The 20,934-nt window shown below is 48.7% G+C and overlaps 1 protein-coding gene across 5 annotated transcripts in view; it reads right to left on the bottom strand.

The window, feature by feature from the left end:
- Window positions 1-20,934, bottom strand: part of RGS3 (regulator of G protein signaling 3) — a 232,180-nt gene that overhangs the window by 76,881 nt on the left and 134,365 nt on the right. For 4 of the 5 annotated variants that reach the window (XM_030535444.1, XM_030535445.1, XM_030535446.1 and 1 more), the window contains one exon: window positions 16,104-16,147. In XM_030535444.1, the coding sequence (XP_030391304.1) occupies window positions 16,104-16,147 (44 nt within the window). Of the gene's footprint in view, window positions 1-4,271; window positions 4,293-16,103; window positions 16,148-20,934 lie in introns of those variants that run through there. The other variant, XM_030535449.1, reaches the window with a different exon arrangement.

Below are 20,934 nucleotides of genomic sequence, written 5' to 3'. Positions count from 1 at the left end.
CCATGGTACACCCAAATCACTTTCCCCACCTGGGCTGGGCTGTGAGGCATCAGAGGCTGCTGTTCTCCTGCCCTCCCCTTATGGAACCCAGGTAGGGAAGGTGACTTGGATGCAGGGAGCTCCAACCACGCTCCTTCCTCCCCACTTACGGCACCCTAGGGGTGTGTAGAGGAGCAGCATTGGAGAGAGAGAGCGAGCAGCAATGCCAGCTGCTCCATGCATCCAGGTCAGTTTCCCCATATGGGTGCAGGAGGGGGCCACATGAGGGATTAGGGGTGCAGAGAGGGTGCAAGGGTCAGGGGTGCAGGGATTAGGGGCAAAAGGTGGCACAGTGCAAGGCTTAGAGTGCAAGAGAGGTCAGGAGTTAGGGGTACAGGAGGGGCACAGTGTAGGGATTAGGGGTGTAGGGGTTAGGGGTGCAGGAGGGGGTGAAGGAGGGGGTGCAGGGGTCAGGGGTGCAGAGATTGGGGCAAAGGGGGCACAGTGTAGGGTTTAGGGTGCAAGAGAGCAGGAGTTATGGGTACAGGAGGGGGCACAGTGGAGGGATTAGGGGTGCAAGGACTGGTGCAAAGGGGAGGTGGGGAGCTCGCAGGGTCCAGTGGCAATGAGGAGGCACCCATGGGGGCCGGGGCAATGGGGGGTGCTGTGCCCAGGGGGGCCGGGGCAATGGGTGGGTGCTGTGCCCACGGGGGCCGGGGGTGCCAAAATAGAAATCCGTCCAGGGCATGACTTTCCCTAAAGCTGGCCCAGTATGTGCGCACAGGAATGGCCAGGCTGGATCAGACCCAGGGTCCATCTAGCCTAGTCTCTGGCAACGACCAGCACCAGCTGCTGCAGAGGAAGGTCTAAGAACCCTCCCACATTAGGTCTCATCCTGATCTTAAATAGTTTGAAAGTAACTGAAGCCCTGAAGTATGAGGTTTAAGCATCCATTCCAAAACATTTGGTAGCACTACTGTTACCTTTCTGGTTATTCTTGTTATCCACATAAACATCCAAGCCCTTTTTGAATTTCACTAAGTTCTTTGCCTAAACAGTATCTGGCAGCTGTGAGTTCCACAGGCTGATAAAGGAGGTGCTGTTGTCACCATGAACAGCTCTGACTACCAAAAGGAGGCTGCCAGACAACTCTCCAATACCAAATTCTACAGGCCACTTCCCTCAGATCCCACTGAGGAATACACTAAGAAACTGCACCATCTGCTCAGGACACTCCCTACACTAACACCAGAACAAATCAACATACAGTTAGAGCCCCGACCAGGGTTATTCTATCTACTACCCAAGATTCACAAACCCGGAAATCCTGGACGTCCCATCATCTTGGGCATTGGCACTCTCACTGAAGGACTGTCTAGATATGTGGACTCTCTACTCAGACCCTATGTCACCAGCACTTCCAGCTATCTCCATGACACCACTGATTTCCTGAGGAAACTACAATGCATTGGTGACCTTCTGGAAAACACCATCCTAGTCACCATGGAGTAGAGACTCTCTACACAAACATCTCAGACACTGATGGAATACAAGCTGTCAGGAACAGTATCCCTGATGATGCCACAGCACAACTGGTTGCTGAGCTCTGAGCCTTCATCCTCACACACAACTATTTCAAATTTGATGACAATATATATCTCCAGATCAGTGGCACCGCTATGGACACCTGCATGGCCCCACAATATGCCAACATTTTTATGGCTGACCTGGAACAACGCTTCCTCAGATCTCGTCCACTCATGCTCCTTCTCTACCTACGCTACATTGATAACATCTTCATCATCTGGACCCATGGGAAGGAGTCTCTGGAAAAATTCCACCACGATTTCAACAGCTTCCACCCCACCATCAACCTCAGCCTGGACCAATCTACACAGGAGGTCCACTTTCTAGTGGAAATAAGTGATGGTCACATTAACACCACCCTATACCAAAAACCTACTGACTGCTATGCCTACCTTCAAGCCTCCAGCTTCCATCCTGGGCACACCACACGATCCATTGTCTACAGCCAAGCACTGAGGTACAACCGTATCTGCTCTAACCCCTCAGACAGAGACCAACACCTACAAAATCTCCATCAAGCATTCTCAAAACTATAATACCCACACGAGGAAATAAGAAAACAGATCAACAGAGCCAGACGTGTACCCAGAAACCTCCTACTGCAAGCCAAACCCAAGAAAGAAACCAACAGGACTCCACTGGCCATCACATACAGTCCCCAGCTAAAACCTCTCCAACGCATCATCAGGGATCTACAACCCATCCTGGACAATGATCCCACACTTTCACAGGCTTTGGGTGGCAGGCCAGTCCTCGCCCACAGACAACCCGCCAACCTGAAGCATATTCTCACCAGTAACTGCACACCGCACCATAGTAACTCTAACTCAGGAACTAATCCATGCAACAAACCTCAATGCCAGCTCTGCCCACATATCTACACCAGTGACACCATCACAGGACGTAACCAGATCAGCCACACCATCACTGGTTCATTCACCTGCACATCCACCAATGTAATATACGCTATCATATGTCAGCAATGCCCCTCTGCTATGTACATCGGCTAAACTGGACAGTCTCTACGGAAAAGGATAAATGGACATAAATCAGATATTAGGAATGGCAATATACAAAAACCTGTAGGAGAGCACTTCAACCTCCCTTGCCACACAATAGCAGATCTTAAGGTGGCCATCCTGCAGCAAAAAAACTTCAGGACCAGACTTCAAAGAGAAACTGCTGAGCTTCAGTTCATCTGCAAATTTGACACCATCAGCTCAGGATTAAACAGACTGTGAATGGCTTGACAACTACAAAACCAGTTTCTCCTCTCTTGGTTTTCACACCTCAGCTGCTAGAAGAGGGCCTCATCCTCCCTGATTGAACTAACCTCGTTATCTCTAGCCTGCTTCTGGCTTGCTTATATATACCTGCCCCTGGAAATTTCCACTACATGCATCCGATGAAGTGGGTATTCACCCACGAAAGCTCATGCTCCAAAACGTCTGTTAGTCTATAAGGTGCCACAAGACTCTTTGCTGCTTTTACAGTCTAATTATACATTGTGTGAAAAGGTATTTCCTTTTATTGGCTGTGAATTTTCCACAATCTACCTTCTCTAGGCTGTTCATTATTTTACATGCATTTAAAATGTCTCCTCTCATTCATCTCACTCTTTTCAGCCTCCCTTCACAGGAGAGTATGCAAATCCCCTGGGCATGGGGAGGAGACAGAACTCGTCAATCTCTCCTCCTCACAAGCATCAGTATAACGGAATGTAACAATACCACTCTCATCAGGCTGTTAGATTAAGAACACTTCATCTTGTGAAGCATATGGGATACTCTGGGGGCCAGATCCTCAGCTGGGGTAAGATGGCATATGTCCAGGGAGACTCTGGAGCTAGGCTGATTTACACCAGCTGTGGGGCTAGGTCTCGATACCTTAAGCTGCCAATTAAGTAGCAGTCAACCTAAATTTGTGTTTGGACTAAAACTTACCAACAAATTTTTTGTTCAACTGCCTCAGATAGAAAAGAGCAGTGACTAATTCTACGAGCATATGTATTTATCTGTGGTTTAAAAACCAGGCCTGAACTAGGCTCTCGAAGAGTTAACACAATATCTGGGAAATATGATTATATTCAAATAAACTGTCAAACGTGTCTCTTTCTGGTGCCATATGGGGCCAAACACTGACCTATGCGGCCAGTGTAAGTCCAAGGGAACTCCTTGGGAGTTCAAGGGGTCCTTGAGAGTTACACTAGCAGTCAGGACACAAGTTGATCCTGTTTGCATAAGGCCTTGATGCGCAACTGAATGCACCGTGTGAAGCCTTCTGCCTACCAGGGCTCTGCATGGGCTCAGGGATCCACCGATGCAGAGCTGATGGCAGGATGGGACCTGACTAGAGACCAGTGCCACGGGCCAGCAGGCCCTCCAGTGCAATGCCTAGTGTAGGACTCAGGCAGTGGCACTCCTGTTTGAATGCCTGGTCAAGAAGGGACATCCTGCATTGTGTAGCAGGAATGTGTTCACTGAAGTGATTTTAACATTAACACACTTTATTTTAAAAAAGGATAATGACAACACTCTGCAAAGCCTGCCCGCCCCTTCACACACATTCCAGCACAGAACGAGCATTACCAGGGACATTGCAGTCTGCACTCCCAGACTGCAGTCAGACTGGGACCTCTCTGTGCCAGGCATTGTACAAACACATAGGAAGATGCACTCTTGTGTCCTAAGAGCCCAAATGCTTACCTCCATCACAACCTGTAGTTGTCTGACAGTCAGTGGCAGTTTGGTACTCGACTGTAAATAATCATTATAGTCAGGAGACCTTTAAACCTATGCAGAGTGATCTTTCTCTGAGGAATCAGAGCAATGACTAATTGCAGCTTTTCTGTTACACTGCAGCATTCATTGAAGTTTGAAATCTCCACTCTGTTAAAAACAAATAAAGCAACTCATACACAGCTAAAAGTATTTCAATATCCAGAACACACTTGATGCTATTACTAAAACTCCTACATTACTGGAGAAAATCAATATTTACTCATAAACCATCTCAAGAACATCAGGCCCCTGGAGAGCAACAGTCTATAGAGAAATGCTCTTCTCGGAGTGAGAACGCAGCGTGCTGGGCACGATGGAATCCTTCTCTACTTACAAAGCCATTAAAGAAATTAAAGGTTTCATTACAGATGACATGCAGATAATAAATAATGAGATGAGAGCTTCCACCAGCAGCTGCCTCAATCACACAAAGCCACCACAGCAGCTGTTAGGTCTCAGGTCTCTGCGCCCAGAAGCCATGGTGATGGGTATGCTGTAAACAAGTGTAACAACAACAACAACCTCCATCACCATTCTGTATATGCCGCAAAGCGTAATAACTGCTAGTGGCTGGCCCGCTGCCTCCTGGAATGAGATTCCATACCAATGCTGTGCACCACTAGAGACTGCAGGCCTCTCTCACACAGCTAAGGGCAGAGCTCTAATCACAGAGCATCCCAAACAGGAGACAACCTCCCAGCCCTCTTTAGCCATCTTAGGCCATGTCTACATCTAAAATTTTGCAGCGCTGGTTGTTACAGCTGTATTAGTACAGCTGTATAGGGCCAGCGCTGCAGAGTGGCCACACTTACAGCAACCAGCGCTGCAAGTGGTGTTAGATGTGGCCACACTGCAGCGCTGTTGGGCGGCTTCAAGGGGGGTTCCGGGAACGCGAGAGCAAACCGGGAAAGGAGACCAGCTTCGCCGCGGTTTGCTCTCGCGTTCCCGGAGCCACCCTGCAAACCGCAGGGAAGGAGACCTGCTTGCTCGGGGTTCCGGGAACGAGAGAGCAAACCGGGAAAGGAGACCAGCTTCGCCGCGGTTTGCTCTCGCGTTCCCAGAGCCACCCAGCAAACCGCAGGGAAGGAGACCTGCTTGCTCGGGGTTCCGGGAACGAGAGAGCAAACCGGGAAAGGAGACCCGCTTTGCCGCGGTTTGCTCTCGCGTTCCCGGAGCCACCCAGCAAACCGCAGGGAAGGAGACCTGCTTGCTCGGGGTTCCGGGAACGAGAGAGCAAACCGGGAAAGGAGACCAGCTTGATTACCAGAGGCTTCCTCCTTCCACGGAGGTCAAGAAAAGCGCTGGTAAGTGTCTACATTGGATTACCAGCGCTGGATCACCAGCGCTGGATCCTCTACACCCGAGACAAAACGGGAGTACGGCCAGCGCTGCAAACAGGGAGTTGCAGCGCTGGTGATGCCCTGCAGATGTGTACACCTTCAAAGTTGCAGCGCTGTAACTCCCTCACCAGCGCTGCAACTTTCTGATGTAGACAAGCCCTTAGATAAGCACAGAGGCTACTCCTGAGGAATTCTGCATCACTGTGCATGCACAGAATTCATGTCCCCTGCAGATTTCTTTGCTTCCCTGCAGAAAAATGAAGCAAAGGGAAGCCACAAGAGTGATCGCATGCCCCTCCCCGGCAGTGCAGGCTGGTCAGTCGGGTGCCTGGAGTAGCCGGTAGAGAGGTAAATGACCGGTGGGCGTGGGGGGCTGGGCAATCATAGTGTGCGAGAGAGACACACTCTATCCCTCTCGCTCACCACTGCAGCATGCTTGGCATGGAGGGGCAGGGCTTTGGGGTAGTTCTGCAGAGGTAGGCATGGGGCAGGCTTTGTCCCCTCAGGTTGAGCAGAATGTACATAAGAACGGCCCTACTGGGTCAGACCAAAGGTCCATCTAGCCCAGTATCCTGTCTTCTGACAGTGGCCAGTGCCAGGTGCCCCAGAGGGAATGAACAGAGCAAGGAATCATCAAGTGACCCGTCCCCTGTTTTCTGGCAAACAGAGGCTAGAGACACCATCCCTGCCCATCGTGGCTAATAGCTATTGATTCATAGATTCCAGGACTGGAAGGGACCTCGAGAGGTCATCGAGTCCAGTCCCCTGCCCTCATGGCAGGACCAAATACTGTCTAGACCATCCCTGATAGACATTTATCTAACCTACTCTTAAATATCTCCAGAGATGGAGATTCCACAACCTCCCTGGGCAATTTATTCGTGTTTAACCACCCTGACAGTTAGGAACTTTTTCCTAATGTCCAACCTAAATCTCTCTTGCTGCAGTTTAAGCCCATTGCTTCTTGTTCTAACATTAGAGGAAAAGGTGAATAAGTTTTCTCCCTCCTCCTGATGACACCCTTTTAGATACCTGAAAACTGCTATCATGTCCCCTCTCAGTCTTCTCTTTTCCAAACTAAACAAACCCAATTCCTTCAGCCTTCCTTCATAGGTCATGTTCTCAAGACCTTTAATCATTCTTGTTGCTCTTCTCTGGACCCTCTCCAATTTCTCCACCTCTTTCTTGAAATGTGGTGCCCAGAACTGGACACAATACTCCAGTTGAGGCCTAACCAGTGCAGAGTAGAGCAGAAGAATGACTTCTCGTGTCTTGCTCACAACACACCTATTAATGCATCCCAGAATCACGTTTGCTTTTTTTGCAACAGCATCACACTGTTGACTCATATTTAGCTTGTGGTCCACTATAACCCCTAGATCCCTTTCTGCCGTACTCCTTCCTAGACCATCTCTTCCCATTCTGTATGTGTGAAACTGATTGTTCCTTCCTAAGTGGAGCACTTTGCATTTGTCTTTATTAAACTTCATCCGGTTTACCTCAGACCATTTCTCGAATTTGTCCAGAACATTTTGAATTATGACCCTGTCCTCCAAAGCAGTTGCAATCCCTCCCAGTTTGGTATCATCTGCAAACGTAATAAGCGTCCTTTCTATGCCAACATCTAAGTCGTTGATGAAGATATTGAACAGAGCCGGTCCCAAAACAGACCCCTGCGGAACCCCACTTGTTATACCTTTCCAGCAGGATTGGGAACCATTAACAACTATTCTCTGAGTACCGTTATCTAGCCAGTTATGTACCCACCTTAAAGTAGCCCCATCTAAATTGTATTTGCCTAGTTTATCGATAAGAATATCATGCGAGACCGTATCAAATGCCTTACTAAAGTCTAGGTATACCACATCCACCGCTTCTCCCTTATCCACAAGACTTGTTATCCTATCAAAGAAAGCTATCAGATTGGTTTGACACAATTTGTTCTTTACAAATCCATTCTGGCTATTCCTTATCACCTTACCACCTTCCAAGTGTTTGCAGATGATTTCCTTAATTACTTGCTCCATATCTTCCCTGGTACAGAAGCTAAATTAACTTGTCTGTAGTTTCCTGGGTTGTTTTTATTTCCCCTTTTACAGATGGGCACTATATTTGCCCTTTTCCAGTCTTTTGGAATCTCTCCCGTCTCCCATGATTTTCCAAAGATAATAGCTAGAGGTTCAGACACCTCCTCTATTAACTCCTTGAGTATTCTAGGATGCATTCCATCAGGCCCTGGTGACTTGCAGGCATCTAACTTTTCTAAGTGATGTTTTACTTGCTCTTTTTTTATTTTATCTTCTAAATCTACCCCCTTTCCATAAGCATTCACTATGTTAGGCACTCCTTCAGACTTCTCAGTGAAGACCGAAACAAAGAAGTCATAATAGCTATTGATGGACCTATCCTCCATGAAGTTATCTAGTTCTAGCCTGCCTGCTTACTGAATTGTTCCCATTGTTCTTAGTGAATTCCCCCAGGAGCATAAAACAGGTGTTAAAGTTGTATGGCTCCTTTACATTGCCATTGTGCTGTAAAGCACAGTATGGCTTATAAATGCATATGGTGCTTCAGTGATTAGAACTGATCTAAATTTTTGGACTGAAAAAGTTTCATATCTCAATGTGCTGGAGGTGCTCAGTAGTCAATATAAATTGTGAATTTGACTCCCCAGCCTTCACTTGCTCTTCAGTTGCCTATGAGCATACGGCTGCATATATTTGTTCATTAATAACTAGAAATAAAGGGTCAAACCTAGTGACATTACTGTTAGACAGAGGGAGTTGGGGATTTCCTCCAATGCTGTCCACTCCCATTCTCCATCCACTGTATTCTAGTTTAAAGAAATTACAAAAATAATTGAAATCAGCATGATTATATTCTATGTTCCATTCTATGCATCTGATGAAGTGGGCTGTAGCCCACAAAAGCTAATGCTCAAATAAATTTGCTAGTCTCTAAGGTGCCACAAGTACTCCTGTTCTTTTTGTGGATACAGACTAGCACAGCTGCTACACTAAAATCCTAATTATATTGCATTATTTTGACAAACAAAATATGCTGAATTTTAAAATATTGTATATGGAATTTTTAGGCGCAGAATTCCCTCAGGAGCAAGAGGGGCACGAGACTCTTTACTCAGCTTTGCAGATCACCTCCTATTTGAAATTCGCCTCCTGCTGGAGCTCCTGCAGGCCTCAGGCAGAAGCATTTTGTGCTGAATTGACCATTTGTTGGCAAAGAGGAGGAAGAGGAAGAGGGGGTGCAGTGCCACGGAGGGACGGGAAATCCAGTGGTGCTATCCCCACAGGGACAGTGAGAAGAGAGCAATGGCAGGATCCAATGGAACCAGTCTCCCCACCTTGCATTCTTGCATGTGGCTGGGCTTTGGAGGGTGGGAAGCAGTTGATGAGTGCATCCTGCAGTAATTCATGGGCCAGGTTTGCCAGCAGGTCCTAGCAGCTCTGCAGGACTGAGACAGCCCAGTGTGGCCAAAGGTGCCCAGGGATCTGACTGTGTAACCCCACTGTCAGTACAGAAGATTCTCTCTCACTGAGGCACTGGCACATTCCTGTCACAAGCCGTGGCTTTCTCATTGCTGGCCTGGCCTCCCTCCCTAGGCTCTAGCCTGGAGCCAGCCACACTCAGCGGGAAAGCACTGTTTACAAAAGGAAGCAGGCTCTGTTTTCACAGCCTGCAGGGAGGCTGAGCTTTGTGCCCAGACAAAAAGGGAAATTATGCAGCTGTTGCCCAGACTGACCAGCACATCCATCAGGATGACAGGGACAGCCCCTCTGAGGGGCACACGCTGCTGGCTCCGGAAGGCATGGACACCTGGGACTTTCTTTCTTTAAGGCTGCCAACTTGTGCTCCAGAATCTCAGCTTTCATTTAAAACAGACAGAGTCTCTAGCCCACACAACTCTGAAGACAACCTTGAAAATGTGACCTAGCATAACCAATGAATGGAGTGATGCCTGCTTGATTCTGTGGTCAGGTTGAAACAATAGCTCACAAAGGTAAGCTCTGCCCCTACCTGTCCTGAGGGGCAGGTGCTCTGAAGCCCAAAGATGAAAACTAAAACACCATTGGCACTAACCACAGAACTGTAGGGCTGGAAGGGACCTTGAGAAGTTCTCTAGTCCATTTCCCACCCCTCACCCGGGGCGAGGCCAAGTAAACACAGACCATCCCACACAGACGTTTGTCTGAAACCCCCCCCCAGTGACAGGGATACCACTACCTCCCTTGGGAATCAGTTCCTCTGCTTAACCCCCTGAGAGTTAGAACTTTCTCCTTAATATTTAACCTAAATCTCCCTTGCTGCAGCTTCCCCCCCCCCCCCCGCATTCCTTCTTGTCCTGTCTTAGTGGACACTGATCTTTATAACAGCCCTTAGCATATTTGAAGCCTGTTATCAGGCCCCCCCCTCAGTGTTCATTTCTCAAGACTAAACGTGCTCAGTTTTTTAACCTTTGCTCACAGATCAGGTTCTCTAAACCTTTTATCATGTTTGTTCCTCTCTTCTTGACTCTCCAATTTGTCCACATCTTTTCTAAAGTGTGGCCCCAGAACTGCACACAGCACTGCAGCTGGGCCTCACTGGTGCTGAGTGGAGCAGGACAGTTACCTCCCAACACTTCTGTGAATACATCCTAGGACTACATTGCATTATTGGCTCAGGCTCACTTTGTGAGCCACTCTAACCCCCCAGATCCTTCCCAGCATTATGAGCCCTGGCCAGTTAGTCTCCATTTTGTAGCTAAGCTTTGGTTTTTCCTTCCTAAGTGTAGTACTTTGAACCTGTCTTCATTGAATTTCACCTTCTTCATTTCAGACCAATTATTCAATTAATCAAGGCCATTTTGATTCTAATTCTTTCCTCCAAAGAGCAGCAACCCTCCCAACCTGGCATCTGGGAGGGCTAGGACAATGCCTGTAATATCTTTGGGGTCCACTGCTTCCAATGAATGGTTCCTGTACGATTCTGTCCTGCTCCATGGGGCAGGGCTGCACAACTCCTCCAAGAACCACGAACAGTGGGTGGGGATTAAGGCAAATCAGCCAGATTGGAACCCACCAGACAAACCACCTCCTGGGGAGGCTCATGCATGCTGGTTCAAACTGGCTTTCCAGAGACCAGCAGATGAAAAAAGGACTATTGGCTAAATAGCCAGAGTTCAGACTGACTCAGGCTGTTTGTTCTGATCCAGTAAACAGCCAGGACCTCCTTCCAAAGGGTGCCCCAGTCCTCATGGAAGGGCTGGAAAAACCAAGCCTACCAGGGGCCCATGAGACTGAGGGCTGACCTATGGTAAGCTCTTAGCCTGCATATAGGAAACTTTATTGTCTTAATATGTTTTCTTTGTGATGCTTTTACCTTAAGAATAAAAGATGCTTGCTCGGAAGGAGCTGCATGGTCACTTGTGACTGCTGGCAATACACTGGTCATAGTTCTGAGAGAGAAAGCAAAGTGCAGGCATTGTCCGCTAGGCAGACTGGCTTGCTGGGGATATCATAGTGTAATTCATGGAACTATGCAGCCTTAAAACCCTGGTCTGGAAGGAGAGAGATGTGGGTGATAGCTGGGAGCCATAAACCTTTCAATATGTGCTCTTGAGAGATCACAAAAGGGGAATACAGGTGCAGTTACCCCAAAACTGTGACAGTGTCATCCACAGATTTTATACACATACTCTCTACTCCATTGTCCAAGTAATTAATGAAAATATTGAACAGTACTGGACCCAGGACTGACCCTTCCAGGACCCAACTAGATACATCTTCCCATTTGACAGTGAGCTATTGATCGCTACTCTTGGAGTAAGGTCTTTCAATCAATTGTGCACCCACCTTGTAGTAATTTCATCTAGATCACATTTCCCTAGTTTGCTTAGGAGACTGTCATGTGGGACTGTGTCAAAAACCTTCCTAAAATCAAAATATATCACATCTACTGCTTCCCCCAATCCACTAGGCCAGTATCCCTGTCAAAGGAGGTAATCAGGTTGGTTTGGCATGATTTTTCCTTAAAAAATCCATCTTGTCTATTCTTCATAACCCTGTTGTCCTCTGGGTGCTTACAGATCAATTAAGAATTTATTTCAGTACTTTGTCATGTATCGAAGCTGGGCTGATATTTCATTGCTGATCTGTGCATGAAAGAAGATGGAGGAGCTGATTGTGATCATCTCATAACTTAATGTGAGTCATAGCCTCCTTCTGCCACCTCAAGTGGGCACAGCTGGGTTTGTGGGGAAAGCTGCACAGAGCCCACCCCACCACAATTTAACCACTAGAACTCTCATTCACCTTCCTTCCGCTAACAGCAGCGCTTTGCATTTCGATAGCACTGTACATCTACGGATCTCCATGTAGTCAGCAGACAACGAATTCAGCCCCAGAACCCTCATCCACTGCAGATGGCATGTAAGGCTTTTACCCCACCAATGCACAGTGAGTTTAAGTGGCTCACTCTTGGTCACCAAGTAAGTCAGTGGCAGAGCTAAGACTGGAACCCAGCTGTCCTCTCTCCCAGGCCTGTACATTACCGATCAACCCTCCTTCATGCTTTAGTCTAGCACTGGCAGCAGCTGCATTATTCTTCTTAGCTCCCAGGATAGTAACCTCTTGGTCATGGCAGTGAGACAGCATGTCAACTGGGAGGAGATGAGTGAGTCAAGATTCACAAGCTCTATTCCTGTCTCTGCCACTAACTCACAGGTATGATTAGGGCCCTACCAAATTAATGGCCGTTGAAAGTGCATCACAGACCATGGAATCTGGTCTTTTGTGTACTTTTACCCTATACTAAACTAAAGGCCAGGTAAAAGTATACAAAAGTACAGAGTGTTTCTCAAACTGTGGGTCCTGACCCAAAGACTGCAGGGCTATTCAAGGGGGGTCACGTTACTGCCACCCTTACTTCTGTGCTGTGGCTCGTGGCAGCACTGCCCAGACAGCTGCTCTACAACTGCCAAGCTCCGAAAGCAGTGAAATGTAAGGGTGGCAATACTGAGACTCCCCTCCCAACAACAGCCTTGCACCCCTTTCTCGGATCAGGCCCCCCAGCTTGAGAGATGCTGTTTATATTTTGCTGTTCTTAATACATATTCATGCTTTGTTACACCATGAAATTTAAGGTTTAAATATCTAAACCCATGAAATTCAAGGTGTTTTAAATGCTATGACTGTGAAATTTACAAAAATGGAGTGTGAATATGATAGGACCTATTTGATGTTGGGTGAGTCATTTCCCCTCTCTGCACCTCAGTTTCCCCTCTGTACAGTTGGAATGACATGTCTCTGTTATGCTCACTGAGCTTGGTTAAAGGAAGATGCTTCATCATTACCTCTCTCCCCTCGCCTGCCCTCCCCGAGCCTCCTGCCTGTTCTTGTGTATTCACAACCACTTTGTCTTATTGTTTAGAATCCTTTCCTCTCCCCCCACCCAGTGCTGCATGAAGGGCTACCCCAAAGCAGGCATAGCTGCCTGCCTGGACGGGAAGTGATGCTGGCTACATATACAGCAGGTGGGAAACACACAAAGGAAGCAGACTGAAAAAACCAGAGACAGAATATTTCCCCTTCCCTCTGCCAGGTCCAGCCCTCCCTGAGGCAGGTCAGATCCAGCATTTTCAGGCAAGAGTGCAATTTGTACAGGTCCCTTGGACACCCTCAATCAGTTCTCGCACTGCACGGGGCAGGGAGTCTACTCTTGTTCTGCACCCACCTGAACCAGGTATGAAGGCTCTGTGCTTTTTCCAGCAGCAGTGGATGACTGGGTAGAGAGCAGGTGGCACTGATGGAAGGGGAAGATTAACGAGATGCTGGCTGGGATGGCAGCGATCCCCCAAGTCTGAGAGAGGCCACAGCTTTTCAGCAGAGATGAGATGCACTGTTAGGGTGATGGCATCTTTGTGTCTAGAGGCTTTCACTGATCAAAGCATGAGCACCCCCTGTTGGCGGATGAGCCACGGTACACAGCTGAAAGCATGCCCTTGGCTTCAGACTAAGATGAACACAGGAAATCACAAGGCTAGACATAACTTAGGGAAGTGGAGAGAAGGAGAAGAAGGGCTTCCTAAATCCTGCATCACTGGCCCAAACTCTGCCCACTCTCCAGAGCTACAGGCCTCAGTAGCAGGGGTGCAGAAATTAATGCTGGGGAAGAGCAAGAAGTGAATGTTTCTGACTTTTGATCCAACTATCACGTTAGCCGGGTATCAGTTGTGGCTACCAGAGAGCAGAGCTGTGGGACAGATTCACAGTGACATTCAAACCCAGCACAAGGACACAGCTTGGCATTTCACTACCGCTTGGCAAGAACAAGCCAGCTCTGCACAAAAACTCCTGCAAAATGTTCTGTTTATCGGATCTAAACCTCCAAACATGGTATGCTGGAATCCAAAATGGAGCTTAGGCTAGGGCTCCACTAGAGAGTTTGCAGTGGCACAGCTGCACCAACCTGGGGTGGTGGAACTGGGCGGGGCAGGGGGCTATGCCCTCCTACTTTTTACCAGCTGCAATGGCAAGCAATAAGGAAGGAGGGGTGGAGGGCGGGGTCTTGGGGCGAAGGAGTGGTGTGGGGGTGGGGCGACAGTTCAGGCAACGATGCACGTGCGCCCCCCCCCCCCACTTATAGGGAGCTTCTGCCAGTGATGCACTGTAAGTTCTGTGTAGCCACTCTAAGCCAACAGGAGAGAGCTCTCCCCTCCGCTCCATTCCTCCAGCCCCCCCCCCCCCAAGCACGAATTCTGTTGCTGTGGGGTGGCTAATTCACACCTCAGAGAGACATGTCCACTGAAGCTGTAGTGTAGCCATAGCCTTGGACAAGGGTTGCACTTTCCCACTGACATGCTCTCTGCTTCAAGGGGAAACTGACAATTGGGCAAAATGCTACATTTTAGGGTCACAACATGATTTTTATTGATTTGTATTATGGTAGTGTCAAGAGGTTTCAAACGAGGTTGGGGCTCTGTTCTGCTAGGTGCTGTACGTAGCATAGGGACAGAGTGTTCCTGCCCCACAGATCTTATAATTGAAATAGACAAACAGAGAGTGGGAGGGCAAAGAGAGAGGGTCACGCAGCAAGCTCTAGACCAAGGCTGGCAACCTTTCAGAAGTGCTGTGCTGAGTCTTTATTTATTCACTCTAATTTAAGGTTTTGCATGCCAGTCATACATTTTAATGTTTTTAGAAGGTCTTTTTCTGTAAATCTATAATATATAACTAAACTAGTGTTGTATGTAAAGTAAATAAGATTTTTAAAATGTTTAAGACGCTTCTTTTTAAAATTAAATTAAAATGCAGAGCCCCCCGGACTGGTGGCCAGGACCCAGGCAGTCTGAGTGCCGCTGAAAATCAGCTCACGTGCTGCCTTTGGCACGCGTGCCATAGGTTGCCTGCCTCTGTTTTAGACCCAAACTCCTGCCCTCTAAATGCCAGGCCTTGAAATCAGGAACCACATGAAGTTACTTGCAAAAAAAAAAAAAAAAAAAAAAGGGCAGGCACAAGATCTGGTAATTGGGTAGGTTCATTTCACAAAGAACAAGTTCTGCAGCTCTCTCAACTCATTTCTGACAAAGGGAACTTAGCTAAAATACAAGTAATTATAAACATGTATGTGATATTCAGTCATCTCCTATCCGTATGCTTTTAGATCTGTGTTTTACAGTGTCATTCCAGTTATGCAAATGCCCTTTACCCGAAAATCCTAGATACGTGAATCCACTGTGTGCCCTCCCTGAAACCTTATGTATGTTAATCACCAGCTAATAACTTTTCAATTAGCCTCTTAGTGCTAATCAATGACTTTGTTTGTACAGCTGTTCTGAGCTGTCACCTGCAGTCTCTGTGAGACCTAATCCCATTTCAGCAGTAAAAGAAACCTGACAGGATTATATGCAGCTCAAAATATCACTTCCGTCTACCCCAATGTCCAGTGACCCTAAGGCCATTTGGATAAATAGGAACTTACTATGTGTTGGGTTTGGTTGTTCCTACTTGTTTAAAAGTCTGATTTTGAAGGCAAGAACAGAAAACCACCTGTAAACTCAAATTGAAATAAACTGGCAAAGAAATCCATGAGTGGGCTAAAGAACCCAGAAGCACCAATCGAAAGTCAGAGCAGTGGGGAAAGAGCTGCCCCCTGATTGGAGGGGGGCGGGGGAGGAAAGGGTACAGGCATCAACTCTTCACTGCCTCCCGAGTCACAGATTCCACTTAACAGCTTCTTACTCAAGATATGCTGGCTGGAGCCATTTATGTTTGTTTCCTTTCCTGACAACTGGCAAACTAATTCAAAAGAGAAGTGTAATTGAGCCAGTCCTCGCTCTCTCTCCCCACTACAAAGAACTGGTTAGTGTACAGTACATTTTAGGCTCTGTGGAGTTCAACTCCCAAAGCTCTACACTCACCTCTGCAAGGTAGAGGATGCAGAATTTCAGATCTTCAGAAGAACCTATAAGGGAAAAAACAAGGCCAAAATCAGGCTTTGGCTGCATCTGGGCTTCCACAAGCAAAGATCTCTGGCACTAGCAGCAGAATCAGCTGTGGGGTTGCATTTAATGAGCAAAGGTTGAAGTTCTGCATGGCAGGTTGTCAGCTGGGAGCGATGTCTGCTGCAGCTGGGTTCCAAGGGGATGGATTAGGGCTGATGAAGCAGGCAAACTGGCGCTGGTCTGGAAAGTGGAGGTGCTTTCCATTTACTCACTGCACAATTACGGCTTTTTCTCCAGGCTCATTTCCCTGAAAAAGGGTCTCTCCCTCTCTCTCTGTCATAGCTGTAGCCTGGTGGGGTTGGTCAATGCACTGTGCAGGCAAGGGCCAACCTGATGCAGAAACAAAGCAAGAGGCTGCTTACGGCCCTGGTCCACTGGAAGCTGTGGAGCACATGGGCTGGGCCAGCACTGAGATTAGAGGGGAATGTCGCTCAGAACTGACTGCCCTCCTGGCAGGCTGCAGACTGAGGTCTCTGGGAATTAGAAGGCTGGAGCTAGTACAGGCAATTGTCATTACACACAGACACACCCACTCACCCCTGGTCTCCACATTGATCACTGAACATCTCTCCACCCTAGGGCTTTAGGGAAAGGAATCTCCTAAATTCACATTGGGACACAGGAATTGCCTGACTGGATCAGAAACCCAAGGTCCATCTAGCACAGTGTCCTGTCTCTGGCAGTGGCCAACACCAGCAACGTCAGAGGAGGTGTGGGAAACAGGTCTAGGGAGGCAGCTGTGGGATAACCTGTCCCCAGGGGCAGTTCCTGACCCCCAAGAGCCCTGACAAACTCTTGGCTATTACTACCGTAGCTCTGGATATGTTATCGGTATAAATGCGCAGTCTCATTTGAAGTCTTCTAAGCTCTTTTGCTCAATAATTTCATGTGGTAGGGAGTTCTGCTGTCTTATTACACAATGTGTGAAAAAGCATTTCCTTTTATGGGTTCTGAATTTACTGCTCTTATATTTTGTTGAATGCCCCCTTGTTCCTGTGTGATAAGACAGGCTGAACAGAGGCTCCTGAAATACCTTCTCTGTGCATGCATTACTCTGTATTCTGTTAGCATTGTATTTGTCTCCTCTGTAAGGTACAGCCCCAATCTTCCCAATCTCTCGTGGTCTGGGAGTCTGTCCCTGGTCATTCCCATCGCCTGTCTCTGAGCCTCCTGGATTTCTGCAAAGTCCTTTGTGAGACAGAAAGATCCTCTGTAGCCAGGGGCGACTCTATGTATTTTGCCACCCCAAGAACAGCAGTCAGGCGGCTTTCAGCGGCACGCCTGCGGGAGGTCTGCCAGTCCCATGCCTTCGGCGTACCTGCTGCCGAAATTGCCGCCGAAGCCATGGGACCGGCAGACCTCCTGCAGGTGTGCCGCCGAAGGCAGCCTGACTGACACCCTCATGGTGACCGATAGGCCGTGCCCCCTGCAACCCCAGGCACGTGCTTGGTGCGCTAGTGCCTGGAGCCACCCGTCTATAGCAAGGCTGCCTTCACATCCCTCCCCTCTGCACAGCACATGCAGGATAGGGCCACATACCTGAGCCAAAGGAGGCTGGGGGGAAAGACAATCAGAGCAGAGGAGGCAGGAACAACATGCCAAAGGAGGCAGAGGGCTTCTGCCTCTTGGCACTCCCAGCCCTGCCACGCTGCCCCATTTCCTACTCTCCAGTGCAGGGAAAAGGGATGCAACCCAAAAGCCTGTCACCTTGACAAGGGCCCCATGAGCCAGCTCCATGTGTGCACCCCTCCCTCTGGAACAGCCCCAGGGACCTGACTCCTCCTAGCCCTGCCCCCAGCCCCGGCAGGCAGGGAGGCCTCGGACCTGAGGGGGCGGAAGGAGCCGCTGCTCAGGAAGCGGAGGCGTAACACTTCCCCTGCATTCTGTGGCTACATCTACACAGGGATAAAAACCCCGCGGCTGGCCCAGGTCAGCCGACTCGGGCTGCAGGGCCAAAAAATCGCTGTATAGGGGTTCAGACTTGGGCTGGAGCCGAGCTCTAGGATCCTGCGAGGAAGGAGGTCCCAGAGCACAGGCTCCAGGCCGAGTGTCTGCACTGCAATTTTTAGCCCTACAGCCGGAGCCCTGCAAGCCCGAGTCAGCCAACCTGGGCCAGCTGTGGCTGTACCGCAGGGTCTTTTATCCTGCAGAACCACTGTCAGCACAGGCTCTCCAGGAGACCTGTCTCCATGCAGCTGGCACCCTGCGTGGCCCTTGGAAAGGGAGGTGATGAGAGAGCAGGAGTCATTCCAAAGCGACAGTGAAGCCTTTGTGAAGCCTGGAGCTTCCTCATCTCCTAACCCCGTTCAGCACAGCGTGGCTGAGGAAGGCTGCTAGGCCTCGCTGCAGTCTAGACAGTTGCCGCAGCACTAGGGACCAGCTAAGCAAACAGACTGGCTGGTGTTTTCCACTGACAGACTTTGCTGAGAGTGATGCCCCCTTGCCCTCCATATGGGATCTATTGGAGGGAAGGAGAAACTCCGACTGTGCCAAGCCCTGGGAAAACCAGCCCGCGGCAGGCACCTGAGCCCAGGCTCACTCAAGGAGATTTAGTCAACACACCGCAGGGCCACTTGGACTTTACAGAAGGACATTCAACCTACTGGAGGATGTTCCCCTGGGGCGCCATGGCCCCCTGCTCCCAGGGGAAGGTGGGTTTTAAAATGTTATCTCCTGTGTGGAGCAGGCTGGGGCTGCAATTCATGCTCAGGTGCAATTCTTGCTAATGGAAAAGTGAGTACAAGTCAGTCTCATTCTCACAGCGTGTGTAGCGCTAATGATGGAACCAGGCTGCCTCACGCTCTCCAGAGAGCTGCAGACTAACCATCCCAGTGCAGTCAGCAGCCCTGGAGTTCCCAGCTGGCACAAGAGGCTGATGCCACCATTGCCTTTGCCAGGAGGGAGATGGGCAAAATTCAATTTTTATTTTTTTAGAATTGTGATGGATAATATCAGGGGGTATTTAAAAGCATTTTTATTATTTTTATTGATGTAAATTTTCATATTGCAGGAAATTTGGGGGATCAGACAATAATTATTTAATGACAGTAGGTGCTGAGATTCCAAATATTAAAGCTTTGTAGCCGTTAAAACAGAAACTGTCAACATCACATGTCAAAATATACCAAGTCAATATCCTCCAGATACCTACCACGTTCTCAAGCAGTGTTTTCCCTACTTTGCCTCTCTGCACATTTTGATTTTGATCAGTTTTTGCAGGTGTGCTGAAATCAATGTTTACCAGCTTTGACTGATAAAACTCTAATCCTTCCAAGGCTATCCCTGCGCAGCAAAGACAGTGCACACAGCAATGCAACATGCTCAGCTTTTTCCTTACAGTGACTTTCTGCTGGCCTTTGGTGAGCACAGTCTGGGGGATCACAGGCTTCCCCCACTCCAACTAACAGGGCTGGGGCAGACTGAGGACGCTGCAGGGCCTTGGGTTTTAAAGGGCACAATGTCCCCTTTGCAGGGACAGTTGTGCCCAAGTCCCAGGACATGCTGGTGACATCTCGATATGCTGGGAATGCTGTTGGAGAGGTGTCAGATAAAGAACACTTTAGCACAATGCATATCTGCAGGCATCCTGAGCTCTGCTCTGCCACATCCCATGCTGGGTTAGTTAGGGTCTGGAAAATGCCCTCATACTCCTGTGGTACTGTAACTAAGTAATGGGGCTGGGAGTCCAGGGCCTGCTTTATATCCTTACAAAAGCTAAGAAGTACGTTCCTGCACCTGAAAGGGCCCATGGTTTCCTCCATCCCTCCCCAAAGGTTCCAAAGTGGCCACTAGGGGCTGTTCAAGAGCCCACACACCACCTCTCGACTTACCACTCCCACATGCCCGGGCATCCCACCAGCACCCCAAGACATAAGAACATAAGAACAGCCGTACCGGGTCAGACCAAAGGTCCATCTAGCCCAGTATCTGTCTACTGACAGTGGCCAATGCCAGGTGACCCAGAGGGAGTGAACCTAACAGGCAATGATCAAGTGATCTCTCTCCTGCCATCCATCTCCAGCCTCTGACAAACATAGGCTAGGGACACCATTCCTTACCCATTCTGGCTAATAGACATTAATGGACTTAACCACCATGAATTTATCCAGTTCTCTTTTAAACACTGTTACAGTCCTAGCCTTCACAACCTCCTCAGGCAAGGAGTTCCACAAGTTGACCATGCGCTGCGTGAAGAACTTCCTTTTATTTGTTTTAAACCTGCTGATAGTTCCTACGCTGGCTGTGCCAGGACCCCCACAGCATCTTAACCGAGACAGTCATCAGGGCTGCCTTGCACGGCCAAAGCCAGCATTCTGGGCGACCCTGCAGATGCCTCCAGCTAGGGTGGGTGGAGATTAGGAGGCCAGGCCAGTTACTTGATACTGGGGTTTCATGGCCACTTCCCTTTACTCTTCCTTAGTGTACAAAACTCCCACTTCTCCCCTCCTCCCAAATGTGGCCTTTCGTTACTTCCTTCTTTCTGAAGAACAGAGAGATGAAACTAGGGCCCTGCTTAGCACAATGTGGGTATCAGGCAGGAGACTGGCCGCACAAGCCGCCACCACAGCCCATTTACAAGGTTGATAATCCAGCTCCCCGAGGGGCTGGCTAAGCTCAGACACAAGCATCCCCCGGCCCAATAAGAGGAACGTGACACTGGCTAGTAGCTGCTTTGGGAAAGTTACAGTCTTGAGATGCTGTATTTGGGTTCCTACAGTAATACGTCATAACAGATGGCTGCTTAATA

The sequence above is a fragment of the Gopherus evgoodei genome, chromosome 16 (assembly GCF_007399415.2).
Source record: "Gopherus evgoodei ecotype Sinaloan lineage chromosome 16, rGopEvg1_v1.p, whole genome shotgun sequence".
Classification (NCBI taxonomy): Eukaryota; Metazoa; Chordata; order Testudines; family Testudinidae; genus Gopherus; species Gopherus evgoodei.
This window is presented reverse-complemented; position numbering and strand designations above follow the sequence as displayed.